General features: G+C 35.4%; 1 protein-coding gene across 8 annotated transcripts; it reads right to left on the minus strand.

The window, feature by feature from the left end:
- Positions 1 to 125: 125 nt before the first annotated feature.
- Positions 126 to 22,409, minus strand: Piezo (piezo type mechanosensitive ion channel component). Of its 8 annotated transcripts, XM_085658998.1 has the most exons (40): positions 21,918 to 22,409; positions 18,701 to 18,793; positions 17,095 to 17,310; positions 16,793 to 17,025; positions 16,280 to 16,711; positions 15,401 to 15,523; positions 14,923 to 14,970; positions 14,446 to 14,557; positions 14,262 to 14,371; positions 13,919 to 14,185; positions 13,455 to 13,781; positions 13,225 to 13,370; positions 13,000 to 13,146; positions 12,781 to 12,911; positions 12,534 to 12,676; positions 12,296 to 12,472; positions 11,684 to 12,200; positions 11,464 to 11,559; positions 10,952 to 11,394; positions 10,434 to 10,839; positions 8,884 to 8,946; positions 8,189 to 8,331; positions 7,570 to 7,746; positions 5,884 to 6,189; positions 5,699 to 5,775; positions 5,177 to 5,254; positions 4,662 to 4,742; positions 3,932 to 4,208; positions 3,674 to 3,837; positions 3,409 to 3,573; positions 3,116 to 3,283; positions 2,890 to 3,037; positions 2,608 to 2,822; positions 2,331 to 2,489; positions 2,127 to 2,253; positions 1,646 to 2,052; positions 1,201 to 1,505; positions 861 to 1,107; positions 544 to 771; positions 126 to 429 (listed from the first exon to the last, which is right to left on the minus strand). In XM_085658998.1, exons 2-40 carry the CDS (start codon positions 18,762 to 18,764, stop codon positions 315 to 317), a joined length of 7,788 nt encoding a protein of 2,595 aa, XP_085515124.1. In that variant the 5' UTR covers positions 18,765 to 18,793; positions 21,918 to 22,409; the 3' UTR covers positions 126 to 314. The 8 variants fall into 8 exon arrangements, with proteins under 8 accessions (XP_085515124.1, XP_085515118.1, XP_035736124.2 ...); XM_085658992.1 differs by lacking the exons at positions 4,662 to 4,742; positions 15,401 to 15,523 and having other exon boundaries at positions 22,128 to 22,409; XM_035880231.2 differs by lacking the exons at positions 4,662 to 4,742; positions 15,401 to 15,523.
- Between the last annotated feature and the right edge of the window lie 151 nt (positions 22,410 to 22,560).

A 22,560-nucleotide genomic window follows, 5' to 3' on the forward strand; every position in this document is an offset into this window, starting at 1 on the left:
TCGTCGTTTTTATTAAAAACTTGCATACCAAAAGCTTTACATTTTTTCATTTATAAGCCACTTATAAATTGCATTATTATTAGAAGCATGCCTCTGCAGTTTTAGATAAATGAAGAGTATTCCCGTTTTTAACATTTCCTTAATAATAAGAAATAAATCTTTTTTGATATACAACTTTTTTTTACTTCACCTACTCTCGAAGTTGACTTTCCGTTTCGGTCATCAGAATTGATTCTTATTGTATAAAATGAACACACTATATATAGTACACATCATTCTTACGTCATCAGATGGTCACCGTCATTATTAATAATTTAATCACGATGAGGTCTTTCACGCGATTCTCTTCCTTCTGCTTCATTGCCATCGTCTTCTTCATCTTGATCCTCATTGTCAGTGCGCTCTCCTTCTTCCGGTGGTCTCGTCCACCTGTATAAAGAATTAGATTATAGAAGATAAAAGATTGTTTAGTGATATCATTGGATTATAATACGTAAACGCGCACACAGTTAAATTAAAAAAAGTATAATAATAGATATTAACCTGATAAGGGTTTCTGGAGATCTATATAAGAATATGAGTTTTGCAAACAAATCTTCTTCCAAGCACAGGTCACCGCTTTCGCGTACTAAATAAATATCTAAACATAATCGAAGAATTCTGTCGACGTACGGTAGATCGTCGAACATTATCTTTGGCGCCATATCGCTTACCACCTTACGCATCATTTGGCTTATCACGATTACAGCAGTAGTATACAAACCCAAAATTCTAGTCGAAAATAAATAAAAAAGCTTACAGGATTATGCGACGATAGTATAAGTTTAGTGGATTTTTTGTCTCCTATAATATTGCCTTACCCAAACCCACTGATAAAGCTCAATTCTTCTGGAAATACTTTATCGTTGAAAAGGAACATCGTAATATATTTGCAATCATTCAATGGTATCTTTTGTAATAAATCTAAATAAAAACGATCATCGCAAACTTCTTGTACGTTCCACCATTGCTGATTTGCACAACATTGCCGGTCAATGGATAATTGAAGGCTAATATTTCTATATAGATATTTGTCAGTGGGCGTATCATCGTCCTCTTCATTTAACGCTGGAATTGATTTCTTCATTTTTATTCTGTTTTAAATTATTTTTTTTTTCTTTTTATTATAATAAATACGGCATCTAGATATTATATGCTTACATTGTGAGCTCGATAATTTCATTAATTGTGAAACAACTTCGGCGGATCTACTGGTAACTTTGAGGAATTTTGGAAATGAATATGGTACGTTTATCGTAGCATTAGACGGACTTAATCCGTTTATAGATAACATGTCTACTAATGTCTTCCTCGTAGGATTAAATTCTCCATTTATAACTGCTGGTAATATCACGTCATGACGACTCGTTGTTTTACCAGACGAATCTTTCACATCCGTTTTTCTAGAAACCGTCCATTCAATGTGAACAACAACGTCTGCCGAAGATTTCAATTCTTCAATTAATCTGTAATAAAAAATGTCCTAATATAATAATTTATAAATAAGAGAAATCGCTGGAAATTGCTCATGGATTAGGTTGATTACAATTAGAAAATGTAATAAAAAAAAAATTAGAAATTAACAAGCCAAATCGACGAAGTAAACCTTAGTTTGTCAGGCGGTGAAATATCCCATAATTTTCTGGAGAAACCACTAAGTTTAATAACCGCCACATCTGTATTAATATAATTTTCTAAGAAGGTAATCGCTGCTTTATCCTGAGTATACAAGTCCGTAAAATTTTTATATTCCTCTTCTTTGTATCTCATGATCGAACTGGTCTGAGCAGACATCGAATAAATCGGTTCGTACGGTCCTATCGCTAACTTCATCGACACCTCATAAGGCAAATTCGAAACGCCAACTGTTCCGCCAAGTGCGAACAATAACAGAGGGAACCATATAAGACCAATTATGACACAGAGTGCACCTCCGCCAGCGAGATACTTGCTCATTTGGGTCTTTTTTTCTCCTCGTGGTTGTGGAAAATCTGTTTCCATTCCGCGCATGCACTGTAATTCGATGCAAAGCATTTTATAAATGAATATATCATCTTCGATCAATGATACTTTTATTTGGAACATACTTTAATTTGATAAATACTGGCAAAGATATCTTCCATTTTAAACCAATCCATTATTGTCATAGAAGTATCGGTCCAAATCCAATCCATGACAGCTCGCAATTCAAACAGGAATGGAACTAACATGAATCTGCGCGAAAGTAATAAGATTTCATTCGATCACTTTGTAAGATGGAAATTTAAAAAATATATAAAACACATATCCACCCTTTAAATAAGACGTAATTTACTATGCTATATTTCTTGCATAAGAAATTGCCAAGTATGCGGGTTGGATATCCTTGGCGCAATTGGTATGCTGCGAGCAACAGATAGAAACATTTCATCATATACCAGATCTGTGGTGGTAATTTGTAATTAAATTGTCTGTAATATTAAAAAGATATGATATATATATATATATATATACATATACATATATATGATATATATTGAAAACATTTAGAATAAATTATACAACATATATCATTAATAAATGTATCACCTTTCTGTAACGCTCGGCAATATGAAGAACATCCACATGTGAACTCCAAATATCAGGCAATATTGAAAGATCAACTTTCCGACAATGGATTTTCTCAAGAACAAAGCTCTATCGATAACTATCAAAGCAAATTGAAGTAATAACATTAGTAAGAAAGGCATGGGCACTCGGTTTTCTTGCAAATAAGCCGTCACTCCACCATCGCCCTGTTGTGTCTGCAGAGAAAAAATTGATATTAATGGCGAGATTATGAAATGATAGAAAAAGAATCGTATCGCTTACACCAAAGGCAGAAAATCCAAAAATCAGCAGAAGAAAATTAAAGAAATCGCAAAGAAACATGTATGCATAGACATTTGTCTTCTCTTTACCGACGGGACTAAGAATTTTAGTAAAGAATTCTTTCATAGGTTCTAGATATTTGTCAAATCTGAAATAATTTCGATGATACAGTTTAAATCGTTCAGATCATTTCTTTCTATCTCTGATTTTTTTGAAGTAAACTTACGTCATATTCATGGTTGTCGAGATGTTCTCACTGTGAGGATGTATCTCTTCACCTTGAATAGCTACAAGCTTCTCATTTTCATTTACCGTTACTGCGTTATTTTGCGAATTCGTTTTCTCCTTAATATTTAAAATCTTACCCTTTGGTGTTTTAATATTGGCGTGTGATCTATATAACAGAAAAAATCATCAATGTGACGAAAAAGAGAGAGAGAGAGAGAGAGAGAGAGAGAGAGAGAGAGAGAGAGAGAGAATCTTGCCTATCGTAAATAAAACTATTATTAACGAACATACTCTGCAGTTTCTTGCTGCCAAGAATTCGTCGTCGATTCTTCCGTTTGGCCATCACCAGAAGGAGGATTAGGAGGTTTTGACTGAACCACTGTCAAATTAGAAGGGATAATTTTCCTTGGCCTCGTCGACGGTGTGGTCCATTGTCCCAATGATTTGAGCATGAACCTACATTCGGATATTTACAATTTAAACGTTATCATTTCAAATTTATTCATTAAACAACAATGTCTCTTATGTTTTATATACTTTATGGAATAGAGAGTACCTATGGAAGAAAACCATAAGCAGTAATAACAAATCCCATAACGCATAATTTTGTTGTTGTTCAACGCCAATGATTCTTGGCGCGAAAAGCGGATCATTAGATGTTGCCTTTCGACTCCAAGGAATGAGTTCCAATTGGAAAATACATTTTATAATGACGATTGCCTGCGGGCATATACATATAGCGTTTATTAAATAAATTCTTAATATACGCATATAACATCGTTTTTCAGATTTGACGCTTTGTACAAATTCTTACCTCCGTATAAGCGATTAAAGTCACCCAAAAGGTTTTCGAAGGTCGCGGTATCGTGAGAGAACCCCAACAAAATACCATCAGAGGTAATGGCGTGGAGATAACGGAGGCATTTTTAATTTGATGAAGAAATACCATAAAATAACACAGGAGGCTCGAATGTGCCAGAATTCCAAACCATATCGATGCTGCCAATTGAATTATCGGTGGTTGATCAACTTCGGACAACTCTGCAACTTCCTCTTCGACTTGGCTTTGCGATATTTGCGAGAAAATCATGCTGCGTGCAGAAAGTATTTGGATCATCTTTTAGTTAGACATTATTTTTTATATGAATTTGCAGAAAGCAATTGTATGTTTTTTTGCTAATCATGAATTTCTGCAAATCATCAACATTAGAAAAAAAGCACATTTAAAGCTTAACTCGGGAACAATGTAAACGTACCTGTAAAATAGAACTAATTATAAATTTCATAAATTCGAATCTTTGAAAATGCACGTGCTAAATAAAAATAAAACGAACGAAATTTTCTCTTTATACCATAATTCTTTGATTCTTCAAGCAGGGATATCAACGAAAACATGAAATTGTATCTAAAATATATGCCTATATACGACGTAGACGATAATTGTGATCAATGCTAAATGTAATAAATGCGTGCAAAGGTGTATCGAGTTATCGCTACTATGCAAATAATCCATTCAATTAAAATATACAACGCAACCTCGATACCTAGAGGAGGACTTGTCCAATCCTCGCTCCAAACTTGGCGCCAGGATTCGTATATGAGGTACCGTCAGCGTGCTTTCCTTCCTAGCAGAAATAACACCGCTCTTTCTACGTTTATTTTAGATCACATTGTCGAATACACAGTTAATGCAATATTTCTCGACAAGAATATGATAGGACGATATGTTAGGAGTGTTACAAGATAGGATAGAATGGAATGTAAGGATTAAACTTACGGTGGAAGGTTCTGTTTGGATACGTCATTTTGCGTTTTGCAATTTTGAAAGTACTGAAAGTAATATCCTGTTATAGTCGAAAGATACATCATGAGTAACGTGACTTTTTGTTCCTCATATTTCTTGCATTTCTAGTTAAGCTTGGACAAAATAATAAATTTAACTATATTCATTATATTGATTTTAAAGTAACACCCTAGACAGGATCGAAGGATAAGATATTAAAGGAGATTCTATTTATTGCATTTCTATGGAATTTTTGTTAAGATATCAAAGCATTACCTCTCGATTTGCAATTGTTGCTGACTAGGACCTTCACCGGGATTAGCAGCTCCTTCTGTATCTTCATTAGTTGTCGATCTGTCAGAGCGAGCACATTTACTACTATCCTATACATATATAAACTACCGTATACATATATAAACATATGTTTAAGAGCAAAGAAGAAAAGAACAAAAAGGAGCTATAACTATTCGTACAGATACAAATATTGTGTGTTACTACTCTTTAAAACTATTTAGCGATCTTTTAAGCTATATTAACTTTGAGTGATCATCATTTCATTTATAAAAATGATCGTCATATAGTCGAACTACGTCGCTGAATCTACGAACATACTTGTTAAGAAGACAACTAGAAGATGGGGATATTTCTTAAGGATATTAAAATTAAATCACATTTCAAGTACATACAGTAGCGTGAGATAGCACAATATTTCTGACGTATACATTGGAAATAATTATATATACCTACACGATTTACGTTTAAGTAGCAAAAAATGTAACGATAGAAAAGTTTCCTTACCTTTCTTGTACCAGTGGTATCGGTTGCCACATTTGATTAATCCCTAATCTGAAACCTGTTCTGAAATCCGATTTTTCCTGTAAAAATAAACGAAGAAAAAAAATTTTTATTTCATTTAAAACAAACGAAAATGTACACTCACAAAAGGAAATAATATATTAGGATATATACATAATGTGTCATACCTTCAATAGTTTCTTCTCCAACGCTAAAATCTTGCGAATATATCTATAATCTCGTGAAAATTGATTGAGGTATTTAATCATCGAGATCAAAGTACTATTGACCATTACCAAAAAGAATTGAAAATACGTAGAAATGGAAACTTTTTTTTCTTTTCCGTCATCCTCTTCGATACTTCTTTCCACCGTTTTATCTCCTTGCTCTCTTTCATCCTCGTCGAAAGGTTGCGGTTTCGTCAAGTCCACCGCTCTTAATTCTTTTTCTTCCGATTCAATCTCGTTCGATGTAATGCTCGTTCGATCGGCGGCCTAATATTTCCAAAATATATAAAAAAAATATCAATTTCGTAAGTATATGTATCGTCCACGTATATTTTGATATTGAAAACGATCATACGATCAATTTTTAGGATTTAACATATATATATATATATATATATATATATATATATATATATATACATATATATATACATATATATATATCACCGTTCACGGTAAATAAATAAATTAAACGTCTCTCTTATCAAATCCTCAAATTGATAGAGCCGATCGTTTACAAGTCTAGCAAAAATACAATCGCTGATTATTCATTATTAACGATTATTGTTAAATAACAAGAAGCTTGTGATTGCAGGCCCTAGACTGTAAAAAACAATAAATAAAGATAGTAAGCGCAATATATCGAGCGATTTACATGTAACGTGTGTATGTATATATATACACATATACATATATATATATATACACACATATATATACACATATACACACACACATATATATATATATATATTAGCGACGAAGTCTCGCTGTCAACTGCATCTACGAACATTGAGAATAAATACGCAATAAGAGATTGTCGATGTCATAAAGAGAAGAGCACACGTAGATATACCTTCGCCATCATTTTGAAGAAGCTGAGAAAGCGCGTGAGAAGAATATATGTTCCTGGTGGAAAGAAAGCGATCGGATTTACAAAGTATTATTACATCTACTGTTAAAACTCACGAAAGTTTTTCAATTATGTTAAATTTCCTCTATTGCAATTACATAATCTAACATATATTTAGCTAGCTGAAATATGTCAAATTACGATTCAATATTGACTATATTAGATATGGAAGATTAAGTACATAGATTACTGAAAGAAGAGGTATGTGTATAAAAAGATAAATAGAGCATTGCAGACTGAAGCATATAGATGTTACAAGCTAACTCGAGTTTCGTGCTATCGCAACTTTAAAAAGATTGTCTGTGTTTGCTCAAATCTTTCAATGCGATCGCGAAATCAAAAGATAAGAAATTTACAAAGAAAGCTATAGCGTTTTTATTTCACGATCGAAGTATTATAAGGTAATAATTAGTTTTGTTAAGGCAGAATAAGAGAAAAGGCCGCGTCTTCGTGACGAGATTCGCCCAGCGTACACGAAAGAAAAAAAAAAGAAAACAATGAGATAAAAAATGAGACGAAAAAAAATATAAAATATAATCAGCGGTGGTGGCAACAATAATGGCAAGAGCAATTGCAGCGGCGGTGGCGGCGGCTCAGGATGGAAGGAAGAAGAATTAGCAGAATCATGCAGCCTTTCTTTTTCTTTTTTTTGATCGTTTTCTTTTCTTTTCTTTTCTTTAGTTTTTTTTTTTTTTTTTTTTTTTTTTTTTTTTTTTTTGTAAAGGGGATCTCACGTCGGTCGGCACGGCAGTCTCGGTCTCAGATCGCGCGCTCAGATAGGACATGGACGATTTCTTCCGCGTCAGCGGTACGCTCCGACGGCGAAGTCTCAACGCATCCTTTTTCGTTCCTCCATACATGGCAACGTGGGTCGCTATCGCAATGTCTGTCTTAATCAGCGTATCCATCAGCTGCAAGGACCACACTTACGCTTCATTTTCTTTCCCTTTTTCATCATATTTTCTTTTCCTTTCTCTCTCTTTCTCTCCTCGAGAATAGGCACAAAGTGAAAAAAATAAGAGCATACTTTTACTATATTCGGGACATTTTAAATATCAGGCGTGCGTGAAATGAGATCAAATCGAGAAAACATGAAACGTATGTGTACGCGCAAGTATGTTGATAGGTAGGTAATAACGCAAATCAAGCTTAGCCAAAGGTTCCTTGATATCGTGAAACTTGAATATCAAGAGGGGTTCATTTTTATATTGTCTCAAGTCCAACAACGATAATCGTTTCGTTTCTATGAGCGTTTCATCAGATTATAGTCTTTGGGTGGGTAAACGAAGTGGGAAGAGTTAGTAAAATCTTTTTTTCAATACAAACGAATTTCATCCAATTCAAAGGACATACCTCCGTTATGGTCATTCTTCTGTCGTGTGTATCTTCGGGGATTTGTTCGTCTTCCTTTCGTTCTATCTCGGTATCAGCCACAATATCGGTTATATCGTCGTCATCCAAATCGTCGAACATGTAGTAATCGCCTGACCTGATGGCTGATGAGAAAAAGTCGTTATTATTATTATTATACTATTACCTGATAGTGATTTAAAAGAAATTAAAGCCATGCACCGAATACAAGAATCTCTTAAATTTATAGATAAAGCAAAGAATACCCGAAGCTATTCATAGTTGAAGCCAAATCAGATTAATTTTGTAGAAATTATTTATTTATTGCTCGAATAAATAATTTTTCGTAACAATTATCTAAGAGATATCAGTTCCGTTATTTAGATAATATTTCAAAATTTTATCTGATTCGCTTCTCTGACACATATCATTGATAAAATTAATTTTAGTAATTTATGTCTCTTCGTTAGTATTCCTACATAGACGATAACATACATAATGTACAGAATTAATCGTAAGATTAATTATTAGGGTAATCACAGTCATTAGCGACATCAGTTAGACAAGCTGTTATATGTACAATAATTAATACAAATAATTAGTACTGCCTGTAATAATTTCATGTGGTTAAATTGGAGAGACACCGGTTAAGACGGGAATAAAGCTCAGAGTTAAGCCGCAAAAATTTATTAATTTACCCTCTCTGTTGGTCTTTGGCACGCGAACTTTGTACAACGGCCGAGTCCCTGGATAAAGAGTATCTAACAAAACATAACATGAGATAAATAAAATGTAGGATATAGAAAAAAATATATAAGTGGAAAAGGTGATGAAAAATACTTGACATAGGATCTGCCTTGTAATAATCTTAAATCTCGCCGGTTGAAATAACGGGGAACAAAATAATGATTTGAATTTATAACGATGAGAGGATAACAATGAATTAAAAGGAAAAGAAAAGAAAGGAAAAAGTAATAAATCAATAACCTGAATGACGCGACTATTAAAACTACGAAATCCTTACGAAAATGAGAAAAAGTTATACGCTATGAATCGTTCGGAAATCGCAATTCGTGGAGGAATTATTTTACAGGTAACAGCCAATGAGTTTCTACGTAAATCGAATATCTTTCGTTGGCTGAATGAAATATTGTAAAAGGAGAGTTTTATCTGAATTGCTGTTGCCGCATTCCTATAGTCGCTTTTTATACGGCGCAATGAAAGTAGAAAAGAAGGTAGAAAAATGGTCTGGGTTAGTGGTGATGGATAAGACGAACTAAGAAGTGCTAGAGCGTGGAAGCTTATGTACAGGACATCGTAGCAGACTGACGACGAGGACGTTGTTTCCTGGAGTGTCGTTACATGTGTGATGAGAGTGCGGGGAACGAGAGGCGGTTGAGACGATGGACTGCCTCTGCGTTTGCAGTCCGTTCATCCACGGTGGACCGATGAAACTGGATTGACGTCGATGTCTCGTCGAGGAGGTCAACGAGCGATCTTGAAGAGGCTGATCGTAGGGCGGAGGAGAGAAGACTGGGAAAGTTTCGTCGGGTGAGGGCCCACGTGGATTCAGCTCGCTACTCGGCGGAGAACCGAACGATATACGAGTGGGCTCGAGATAAGCCTCGAGGCTCACCGTCATGATGGCCGAATTCGGTGTTGGCGCTTGCAAGAGCGACGCCGTTCTTGGCGTTAACGGAGGTGGCTCGTCATTGTTCTCGTCGATCGGCGTCTGATAGCCCTGAGGTGGCGTGTGACCCGACGATACGCACGAACTCACGCTGGAAGACCTCGCCAAAGGTGCTTCCCCTTTTCGTTTGCATTAAATAAAGAGACTCCGAATTAAGGTGCGAATTAATGTGCGTTTCACATGCTCGGCTCACTAGAATAAACTTCGTCGGCTTCGATGATATAGGACAATAGGTTCGAGAGGGAACGAACTCTTCAAAAACGTTCGAAAGTGTTTACGGAGGGTCAATAAGGGATTTAAAATTAATATCATTTTTCTTGTCAAACTGCATTAGGACTGAATTACGGCCGAATTAAGAATTTGACTTTTGGCCTCTTCTTCTGAGACGTGTCATTTCCTCATTACAATTTATAATAATATCGTATCAACAAACTTTGTACCGTTCATCCAATATATTCGTCAAATAAACGAACTAATCCAATAAATCGATCGATTCTATTATTAGAACGCATTTGAACTTCGACAATTGCGATCAATAATAAAGAAACAATATCTTACCTATTTTGTGGGTTTCAGGTTCTCTATACGACGGTCCCTGAATTTTTCTTTGATTAGCTTTAATCTTGTCCATTTTGTATTTGAGTTTTTGTAGGATAGCCTTTTCCACATTATCTTGGATCTTTATGCGTTTCTGATGTAGCTCCTCAAGAAGTTCAGCACCTCGCGATGCTAATATACTCATTGCCTTTGTTTCGTCCACGATATGGAAGAAATAATAACTTTTAAAGAGGCGCATTTGCATCAAGAGAAAGCCAAAACATAATCCATCCCAAACCATGCCGATATCCTCTCGTGGTACTTGGCAAGTATCTCCTCCGATTTCTCCATCGTTCGTTGCACTGTGGAATTTTTTTAGACAGGCAATACCTAGTAATTGGACTAGCCAGTAGGCAGAATCTTGTAGCTAAACAATGGAATTATTGTTTTTTTGTTTTTTCGTCATTATTACTTGTTTCTTAAAAGCAAACTTTGTTGAAGTATAAGAATAAACGAAATAATAAACGAGATATTATTACCTCCTGCATCAGGATACAGCCGACACCTTGGAGTAAAGATTTTGAAAAGATGACAATGACGTTATAACCAATTAACATATTCCACCATTTGAGTATTGTCTTGACCGGTCTCAAATAGAAATCGCTACCTTGCCATAGTAATACGAAGGCACCTATAAGATATCCAAGGGAGAACAAATTTGTCCTTTTTGTTCCAGCCAAAAACATAATAGAAAGAGTGATCCACATTAGACTCATCATACTGCCACGTTTAAATACATCCAACCAGCAGTGTATATGAGAGACATAGTCTTTAACCGGATTTATAAAATTCGGATTGTCCATGTCTTGATAAACAGAAAAGTTATGGCCAGCGACGAATTCTCGAACGGACAGTATGTTATTTTGTTCAATACTAAATACAAGGCTCTGCCGACTGATCATCATTAGTAATAAAAAGTCGCCTAAAAGCCAAAGGTAATAGTTAAAGGTAATCGTAGCATTTCGCCATTGCAATAAGAACGAATACCTACAGATTAATTTCTTAGGATTTGGTGGATAATCTGGATCTGGAAAATACATCCATTCTTGCAGCTTTCGTAATGTCTCCGAATGACTCCAAGGATATTCTACATATTAAAGTTGGATGAAAATAATATATTATGTTACATCGATGAGCGGAATTACGTCACTTAGCAATTCTTATTAAAAGTGTATATATATATATATATATATATATATGTACATATATACCTATGCAAAACCATGTAGGTGGTGCTACCACCAAAGCATATTGTATAGGCAACGATATTATAGCGAACGTTTTAAAGAACGGCCATATCCTAGAAATGGTTTTTCTCTTCAATGAGAAGAACAATAGAAGCCAACAACCATAAAGAACGGAATAAAAGTCGAGTCTCATGCCAATAAGTGCCACAATTCCGATAAGGCACATCTCAAGGCCGAATTTATAAAATCCATAATTAAAGAGGAACTTCAAGCATTCCGGTATACCCTTATCTGCATCTACTCTGATAATATTTGGAAACATGACTTGAGGAGTGTCCAAAGACTCTCCCTTCGCATTTCGATAAAACCATTGTCGAATTCGAATGATTTTTCTTAAGGTCGTTACTGTGACGATACCAATGTATCCTTTCAACAATTCTGCGAGATGTCCAGGTTCACCCTTCTTTATACCAAACCATTCTACGATGTTGTATACGGTTTCATTGGTACCGTACTTTTCTGCACTATCGTTAACTGCTTTCTATAAGCGAATAATTCAATCGATTTGGCAATGTTACTGTGAAAATGAATACAACAAATAGTCATTTGTTGGTACTACAATGACTATTTACTCACCGTACAATTTACATTCCAATTATTATGATCGATATATTTTATCTGATACAACATCTTAATTACCATTAAGAGGGCAATGATCGCAGCTATAACGTTGATCGACATAATCTGTATGTTCCTATTGAAATTAATTATGATAACTATAGCAAGGACAAAGAGGAGGTTTATCGCGCATACCTAAAAATGAAAACGCTTACATATTATAGGCCCATTAATAAGAACATATACAACAACTCACATCATTGACACACAAAAGAATCAGAGAAATAAAGATAATTTTCTGCATGTGAATTTCCAGGAATAACCAGGTATAATTGTAAAAATTGTAGACATGATCCATTAATTTTCTTACAAATTCGATCCTTTCCAATCTTGACATATCTATAAAAATACATAATAATGTTTAAACACGTATTTTAAACGATCCGATACGATCTGATATTTGTTTACGTTTAGACTTAATAAATTAATATGCATTAACATACGCTTAAGTTGATTCAAAGTATACATATTGGATGTTTCTTCTTCTCCAAGAATAATTTGTGCAGGCGACGTTGTGGAATCATTCAAACTAGGAGTATGGCCGAGACTCGATCGTCTAAGAGCACTTTCTGGTCTAAGAAAGTGATCAATCGTTAAAATTATACTATAATAAAAGCCCAGTGCTTTTTCGATGAAAAGTTTTATTTATTGAATTGACATACCCGAGCTTATCGATAGTCGTTACTTTTAAGAAGTCATTATGAAAATAATGCATCTGAAGCACTGTGATAATAACGAAAAATGTTGGTATCAGCAGTCTTACAAAGAAATCTTTCGTTTCATATATTTCCAAGCCAATATCCATTTGTCTATGGAGAAAATAATGATTATAATAAAGGACAAGACAAATTGTGGAATAACGTTGTGTGCTAAATGCGAGTACTTGCAATTGTTCATTTATGCCCAAATAATTCCAATATTTCGGAAAATTTTGGAACTGATAGGTATATACTAGTATCAACATGATTACCGAATAGCCAATGACGGTTATCCAGAATGTATACATTATTTTTCTCCATACTAACCAGGACATCTGAAAGTTCTCCAATCGATTACTCACGATCTTACTTTAGCCGATATTTAATCGCGACTAATCAATAATCAATATTTGTTTCACCTGAAATGTAATCACGAAGAAAAGGAACAACGACATGTAAACAATCCTAAAAACTGTCATTCGTTCACCGGTGATACCACAAATGAAGAGCATAATGGCCACAACGGCTATCCAGAATTTTGTCAAGAGTTGTTTCAAAATTATACCGACGTTTTTCATAAATTTGCTTTTCACTTCTTGTACTTCTTGATTCATGGCTGTGGTGGCTGTGGAAACTGAAACGTGCAAAGGCGCAACCATGTCTCTCAAAGTAGACAGTCGTCTTTGTTGTTTCCACTCTGCTGTATACTGTCTCATCGTGATCCAAAATATCAACATGAATGAACACTAAAAGTGGAACGGATCTATCATTGCTTTTTTGTTTTTCCTTTTCTTTTTTTCATTTTTTCTTTTTTTTTTTTTCTTTTTTTCTTTTCCTATCGGAAAAAGAAAGATATTTGATTTTTATTTTATTTCGAATATACCTTAACAATCAGATGCCAACGACTGAGCTCTTGAGCTTTGCTGAATCCTATCTCGGATATTTTTATACCGTTAATCGTCGTTGGTAGTTCTTCCTCGGTCAAATCCATACTGTAAACGTATTGCCCGAGTAACAAAAGAGTCGAATAAAAGACGATAAAAGGTGAACATTTCATCATTGAAGCACGTTTATTGGACATCATCCATAGGATTAAAGCCCAAAGTAAAAGAGCAAAGGTCATCCAACTGTGATACATTATACTCCACGTCTAAATAGGTAATAAAAAAACGAATTAACGAATTCGAAATAATCAAAATCGAAATAATCGAGATCTATTTCCTTACCATCATGATAATATTCATAGCGAGATAAGAGGAATTAATTAATAACTGGAATATCGAGTAAACTGCCATAATGATATGTTCCAAAATTCCAGGATTATCTCCAGGGGCGCCTGAAAAATTCATTGTTAACGTCGGTAACGTTAGATAGTAACGTGAAAGTAAATTTCAATGAGAAATTACGAACCCTCATCGAGACTTTGCAATTGAATACCGTCATCTTGATGACCATCCTGTATGATAACGCTGCCGGTGGAGTCTTGCAAAAGTCCCGTTCTTCCAGATCCAAAACGCATCAACTAAGAAACGAAACGTTCGACATATCATATATTTACGAGGTTAAATTAACGATGCTCAGAAAATATAAATCAATCTACTAATAAAAGTTATCTTTAGACATTTTTGTAATTACATTGAATTAATGTCAAGAAGCAAAATTATTATATCGTTAAGCATTTGCGTGCAGGAATTAAATTGTGAAGGAAAAAATTAAATTGTGAAATGAAGTGCTTTCACCAAAGTGTTAGTACGAGTAATGATAGCGTTGAAAAAATATCAGACAACAAAATCTTCTTCATACATACACGTACACTAATTAACGATATAGAAACTCGAAGATAAAGAATTATTTAATTACTCGTGCATATTTGAACGAAATACGTACGGGTGTCCTCTCGTCGGGAAGTGTCGTCGACGTATCAATGATCGGCCTCTAAAACAATGGCAAACTAAACATAGCGGCATCCAAACGGAAAAGTGTTTTGCTCAGCGTTAAGGAACAACCATAAATCTGTAAGGCCACAGCAAATCAAAATTCAGAAAGTTTTTGAAAAAGACCGAAGCATTTTACAGATCGATTCATTTTATTCCATTTATCCTGCAAAATGCCACAGTCTCTTTCGCTAAATAAACAAAATTTGTTTTTTTTTTGTTTTGCGTTACAAAGCATAATTACAAAAAGAAAAAACAAAAATCGAGAGAAAAGAAGTATCCTTCCGGGAAACACAATCTGAAATAAAATGTCTTTCACGAGAAAAATAAAGAAATTCCATGTCCATGCTACACATCCAGATGTTTAACACGTGGGTGTATTAAGGTGTTTAAGTACGTTAAGACTTGGCTCATGCAGGAAAAATCCTTACGCGAGCCTTCCGTCGTGCGGATTGCCATCTTTGGGACGGTGTCCTTCGTCTGATCGAAACGTGTCTGGACAATGGCGTATCCAAGTTCTCGAGCTTACCGCTTAATCGTGCCACTTTCTTTGCCTGCAAAGCTTCATTAGTAAAAGCTACTTATCGGCTAAAAGAGAGAAAATAAAACCGATATAAACGTTATATTTGCGTTGCTATTTACTCTTGACAATATCAGTCTCAAACTCAAACGATTACTCGCGTGGACTCGTTTCATGCTGACTATTTATATCGTAATATTTTGCTTTTAACAAGTTATCGTAATATCGCGAGAATGTATATTAACTTGTAAACAATTTGTAGATATAGCGACGGTATTAATTATTTTTTTCATTCATTGATAGATTAAATGTCTATTCTGACGCAATAGGCAGTCACAAATGTATTATTTAGAGCTCTAAAAATTTGGACGACGCGTCCATTGTCCACGCTTAAATGAAAGCTGATAAAGAACACCATACATAGATGTTAACCGAGTCTGTTAATGTGGCTCCGATAGATTTGTTACTTTGTTAGTTGAAATTGAAAGTTGCTCAAGCATGTAGTTATTTAACAATTTTAGCACTCTCTTTTTATTATGTTAATTCTTATAAATAAAAATGGGCATACTTGTCATCGAAAGGGTATTTACGATAAAGCCTCTAGGTCTCGTTTCAAAATTAAGTATAACATCGATAACACTTGGACGGCCATAAAGAATCGAATAAAAATCCCGTAATTTAAAAGTAAATAAGCTCGTACAGTGAGCTTAATTCAATCGAATCTTAACTTTGGATCAAAACCTATTGGCAATTATGTATAAAATATGTTAAATTTAATAAAATGACTTACTGGTTTTTTACTGAGAAATTGTGATTGCAGAGCCAGGACATAGTAGAGCCAGAAGAGTCTCAATGCGTATCCATAAGGTAACCAATCGTTTTTGTCCGTATATTCGACGTACCTCGGTTGATTACAATTAGTATGATAAATCGCAGTGAGCGCGAAATAACGAGACCAAGTGCTATTGACTGGTATGAGTTCTTGAGGCCATTGATTTTGATAACTGAGTAGCGCTAGAATGTGTACGACCACCACGACCATAACGATTTTGCATAAAATTGCAAAACCTTTTCGTAATTCCTTGTTGCAGGCCCACCATGTGGCGGCACTGAGAAAGACCAGAAAGTAGAAAGCTCCTTCCACCGATGGCTTCAAGGATGCCGTACAGCACAAGGAGGCAAGAACCACATACGTGCCGATATGACCGAAGAAGTTGATTATCTGCATAGCGAGTGAATAGACGAATTTACATTGATTCTCAACCACTGATCGCGAAACTTTATCAAATCGATTTTAAGTCACCTTCGTAGTCCTATCCTCGGTTTTTTTGGTGGAATCATTAACGCGTTGAACGGGTACTTCCTCTTCGTCATCACCTGGTTTACGTTGGGTTAAGAAACGACATGTGACGTATATAATTATCGTTGTCGGTAAAACAATCAATTCCGGTGTCAGCCAGTAAAATACTTCCCATACCGTTGTACTATCTAGTTTTACTAAACCTATGTGTCTGAACAATTTTTCCATAAATTGACCTGCAAACGCATCATCGTTGTTTACTTCGTTTAAGTACCCTGGATTATATCATTTTCTGTCATACGTACAATCTTGAAGAAAATAACCATATGGCGGCATCGCTAATAAAACTATGTGAAACGTGAGCTGAGTAATGGCGACGAGGAAGGACAAACAGATGCTTGCTTTCAAATAAAGTCCTGTATGACCGGACATCGTTTTGCTCGTGGGCGTTGGGACTATCGGCGAGTATAACCCAAGTCCCAAATATACGAGAGATAGTCCTACCGGTCGCCATATCGTACCTTAGAGATAATCATTAAAACTTTTATTAGCTTTAGGAAGGTATGCGATGATGTCACGAATCTAAAAAAAAATTCTGTCTTTTTCGTATACACCGTTAACGAGCGAAACTTGCGATTCAACGCTTTTACAAGAGGAAGCATTCAGCGTTGAGTTTAGATACAGAATACTAATTGCTATGACGAAGTGCGAAAGAAAGATCGTCGCTCGTTGTCCATTTAAAATGCCCTAAGAGCGAACAATTATTAAAGTATTATCATAGATTGATTGTGGATTATAAAGTAACGTATGGCATTTGTAACTTTTCTATCTATATGTAATTAATAATCCGGACGCTCTGTACTATGTATACTTATTGCTAAATTTCGATATTTGACATTTTATCTTATATCGTACTCCATGTGTGCGAATTATTGTTTAATACAAAAATTTCCGAATATTTTACATAGGAGAAAATATATATATATATATATATATATATATATACATAAAATGTATGCATACATAGGTAATATGAGTTATACGGAAAGATAAAGGAAGTTGATAACCACTTTAATTTCTTCACGAGTCTAATAATTTATCTTGTCGGCAAAGTTAAAGGTCAAAGCGGACCTAGATGAAAGGAGGATCACGAAACTCGTGCGTAATGAGGTCACACGCATAGCGGAGAGATTTCTGTCATTCCACGTTTTTTTCTTTCTTTTTTCATTTCTTTTAAATGGGATGAAACGACAATTTATAATTCGTAATTTTATCATTAATTACTTTAAACTGGCTGACTTGTTTAATCATCTGTGTTACTTTACGTAACATAAAAGAAATTCTTGTATACTATGAAATTACAAAAGAGAATATTTAAGAGAAATGGACAACGTCGAGCGTTGTGACAACGTCGACGAACGATAGGGAAACGAAAACTTAGGTCATCTAATTTTAGGCAACATTTAGGCACACTGGTCAAAAATGTCGCGACGAATGTCTACTAGAGATTACATAAAAACTGAATTACCAATTCTAATATAAGACTATAATGGATTAAAAGAAATATTTTACAGTGCAGCAATACGCTTTCGATATTACAGAACTGATAATGAGTTTCTATTTCTGTTCGTGACGCTGACAGAAAGAACAAACCGTTTTTCCTGTGATACAGAAACAGACATTTACAACGAACTAAAGGTTCGCACGATCTAAGGTCATTAATCCGTTGTTAAAACCATTCTGATGGCGTGATGTCATCGAACATAGCTTTTATCTATCTTTGTTCGAATAGTAATAAAAATCGTTGCTTTTTTTCGTTCGATCGGAGACCATTCCAGCAAATTGCAGTAAATTATTTTCTTCTCTCACCATTTTAATTAATCAACGATTCGTTTCGCATAGTTAACTTACATCCTGCTAATATGGCCGGAAATAAGACCCTGAAAAGAATGACGTTGAACCAATATCTCGTCATGACTCGATCCACACGGTTGGTCTTTCACCCTGAAACAAGAAGAAAAGGAGACGATTCAACCTGATTAAGGACTCAAATACATATTGAGATGTGGTATTATTCTCGTCAATTCTCTCCCTCTCTCGCTACAATCGATACAGCACTGCTGCAGTCGAATGCCTTTAACCTTGTTTTACTAGGAGACGCAGTGCTGACATTTTAAAGATCGCCTTTACAACAAAAAGGTAGCAATAAGTGCTCAGATAGGAACGAACATAAACATCAGAACGATCGAACGTAAAAGCTTAAAGGCTTTCGAAAGCAACGTATGTTCGTTCGTGCTTCACTGCCAAAAAGATAACGGTTCCGTTTTGAGAATCGATTTGTATCGAACCACATGGCATGCTTTAGAAAACGATGGGACGGTATTTTTTCTTCAAACGCGTTTGCGTACAACGATAATGGAGCACAAAATAACATTGATGATACGTGACAGGAACAACAATCGCACTTTTCCGACTCCATTTCCTGGTTTCGTCATAGATATTCTTTCCATGAATGAAAATCAGTACAAATTCATTCGGTTTTATTCAAACGCCAAATCTTTACTCCTAGTCTGTGCTTTCTATTTGCGAAGACGAATCAATAGTGATGTTTCTCACTGGTAAATGATCTTTATTAACGATGAGTAACGATAAAAATCATGCGTAGAGGTCTTCTACGAAACGGCGAAAAAGTAATGGCACACCCAATTTAATTACGGAGCAATTACAGGGAAAAAAGGAGAAGGTTCGTCATTCCATCGGGAGGTGCGCCGACTTCTCTTTCACTGTACGACACGAAATGATAGATTCGAATTACCTACGGGATTCGCGATTACATACTTGGAAGAAAAAAGAAAAAAATGAACTCGCTCTCAAAATTATCGAAAAGAGAAAGTACGCAGCGAAAAAAGAACGCGTGATAATGGCTAATATCGACAACGAAGAGATTACGTACGCATACATACGTGGCCACATTTTTCGTTGCATTGACGCACAATTTTCTTGTACGGCCTATTATCTGATATATCAATATAGTAATCTCCACTATCGAATACGATCTAATAAGTTAAACTTGATTACCACAAATTAACCATGAAAATGTTTAATGATATCGACTCGATCTCGAGCTTGTTTTTTCATAGAATGTCTTTTAAAGAGAGCGACGAAAGTATCATCGCCGAAAAGTCGTTGATTTTAATATTTTTCTACTCGCAAAGTCCTTTCTGCTCAAACAAATTCGTTCATTATCGTTCGTTTCTTTCGTGATAACTTTATCACAATTTTTTATTTCCGGCTTAAAACGCAATAACTATCCATATGAAATAACAAAGGTGTTTGCTGTAACAGAGAAATGATACATATATATATATATATATATATGTATGTACATTTTATATTGCTCAATGGATAGAATACACGTATCTAGCTATTCGTGACACGATCGATCGTATCTAGAATAACAGCGTGGCCAGAACTATCGCTTTCCTATGACCGTTCGTGAACTCTTTGTTCGTTAGATACGTATTTCTTGATTCAGCGTAATGACTAATAATTGACCGGTTTTTATTTTATCTTCGATCGACTTTAGACATTCACTTTATCTTCTTTAATCAATCATATTTCGTGTTTTTCTCTAATTAATATTGGAGATTTCATTTTAAATGGGAGAGGGGGGGAGAGAGAGGGAGAAGGAGAAAATTGAATTATCTTGTACTACGCAATCCGAAAAAGAAGAAGTTATGGCGGCTCGTAAACCAATACCGTCTCGATGATTTTCAAATCTTTTACGACCCTGCGAGACGTACTACGATCCTAGGATAGCCATTTACGGAAGGGTGTGCACACGAGAATGACGTGATGTATGTTATGTTTTGCGTGCTAATACTCATGACATGCGACACGATTAATCAAGGGAGTGTGTCAAATTTGAAACGGCTTCAAAGTAGATATAAGCATAGAGTTAAATTGTACTTTTATATTTAATTGCAATTACCTAATCTAATCTCCCCATCTCTCTGTCCTTATCTCTTTTTTTTCTGCATTAAAAGTGGAATGGGAATACGCTTAATACGATAAGGATAATTGATTTTTTCTTTATAACTTGCCATGAGATATATACATACATACACACACACACACACACATATATATATATATATATATATATATATCCATGCATATATATATGAAACGACATGAGAAAAGCCGAAAAGAGTATTAAACGTTGAGACAAACAAGGGGCACCATACGCTGTTTTATCGCGCGAAGATTCAAAGAACGGTGGGAATTTATTTATTATTCGCATTGTGCACGTATACGTAGGCGCATACATGGACGAGAACATAGGTGCTGTCTTTATAAACAGATCGATGAACGGCTTTCGGAAACTGTGCCAACGGTTCAATCTCGGCGACCTCGACGTGTTCTGTTAAATCGTAAAACCTTGTAAATGTCAACTCATTTACGACTATTCGCATTTCGGTAAGGAAGGGGAGAGACTTTTCTCGGTTCGCTTTATGACGATAAATCGCAAGAAAAAAGCACGGCGGATGATAGATAGTCATCGAGAAATCGATAAGAAAATCAAGCCGATTGATCTTCATAGAAAGTATCTTTGAATTAATTTATAGATCAATGATATCGTTGAATTGTACGATTTATTTGTTCTTTAATTATAAGAAATAACATTCGAATTTACTCGCGAGCGGTATATACGTTGTCACGTAATATATAACAGCAATAATCGCTGTATCCTGGATGAGATCATTCAAATGAAATAAAATAAAATAAGTTGATACTTTGGTACCAAGTTCCGAGAAATTGTAATAAATCAGATAGAGAAGGCACGAACGTAATATGTACCAAAGAGATTTACCAAAAGGGTACCGCCTCGATCTTTTATCGTACACATTGCCAGTCCTAATTTTATACGTGGTTCCGCTTTCTACGAACGGTCGAATTATGAAGCGAATAATAAAAACTTTTTGCACAAGCACGACACCCATTAGAATGGAACTCGTGGAATCGAAACGTAGAATTTGGAAATAAAGGAAAACACTTAACCTCTACGAAGAAAATATGGAAACAAAGGAAGATAAAGGATTAAGAAATATGCATAAATACCTTTTACCTTGTATGGGATTGGGGATTTTAAAACATTTCCTTTTAGAAACTTTCTCCCAGTTGTTTTTTGACCGATCGAATCTCTCGAAGAGAGCAATCAAAATGCGCTCTCCTAGTCCACTCGCGAGCACCCCGGCATCAAGTAATAAATGTATCACGAATTTTCTTATCAGCAAACGCTATGTTATATTTACCGTTTTATCATTTATTTACTTACTTTCCTTAAAAGTTTCTACGATTAAGTCGTACAATTATCTTAGAACGAATTGCAATCAGGTTTGGTTAGGACCGTCGAAACGTAGGCCCGCTTTAGAAGACACTACGCACACGAGAGTTGGCTCGCGCTCGATTCTCCTCTATACGTTTTATTATTTTACGTTAAGCGACTCTCGGAGAACACGCATCCCGTTGCCGCAGCCGGCACGTTACTACCGAAGCGATAAACACCACTTGTTTCGAAACATCTCCTTTCTGCGCGACATGTCAATCCCTACTACTACTGGCGCTCACCGCGTAATCCAACGGCGGACAGAGCGGCAATTCGAGCATGCGCCTTACAGCGTTCGATGCTGTCTCACCGTCAGGATCGTACATATTGGTCTTACAACTTTGGTGAAGGGACGAAAAGTATCATTTCATTTTAACAAATA

Source organism: Vespa mandarinia, chromosome 8 (assembly GCF_050613455.1).
Source record: "Vespa mandarinia isolate Hongniang chromosome 8, ASM5061345v1, whole genome shotgun sequence".
NCBI classification, from domain to species: domain Eukaryota; kingdom Metazoa; phylum Arthropoda; class Insecta; order Hymenoptera; family Vespidae; genus Vespa; species Vespa mandarinia.

What these genes read in the sequence shown, in the direction of transcription:
- Piezo (XM_085658998.1), bottom strand. Translation starts at nt 18,764, where the DNA reads ATGACGAGATATTGGTTCAACGTCATTCTTTTCAGGGTCTTATTTCCG. An exon ending in ACCTGAAACCCACAAAATAG is followed by an intron (nt 8,947 to 10,433) that starts GTAAGATATTGT and finishes ATGTTTTGTTAG; the next exon opens with ATACTCTTTATCCAGGGACT. An exon ending in TGGAGAAGAAACTATTGAAG is followed by an intron (nt 5,776 to 5,883) that starts GTATGACACATT and finishes TTATTTTTACAG; the next exon opens with GAAAAATCGGATTTCAGAAC.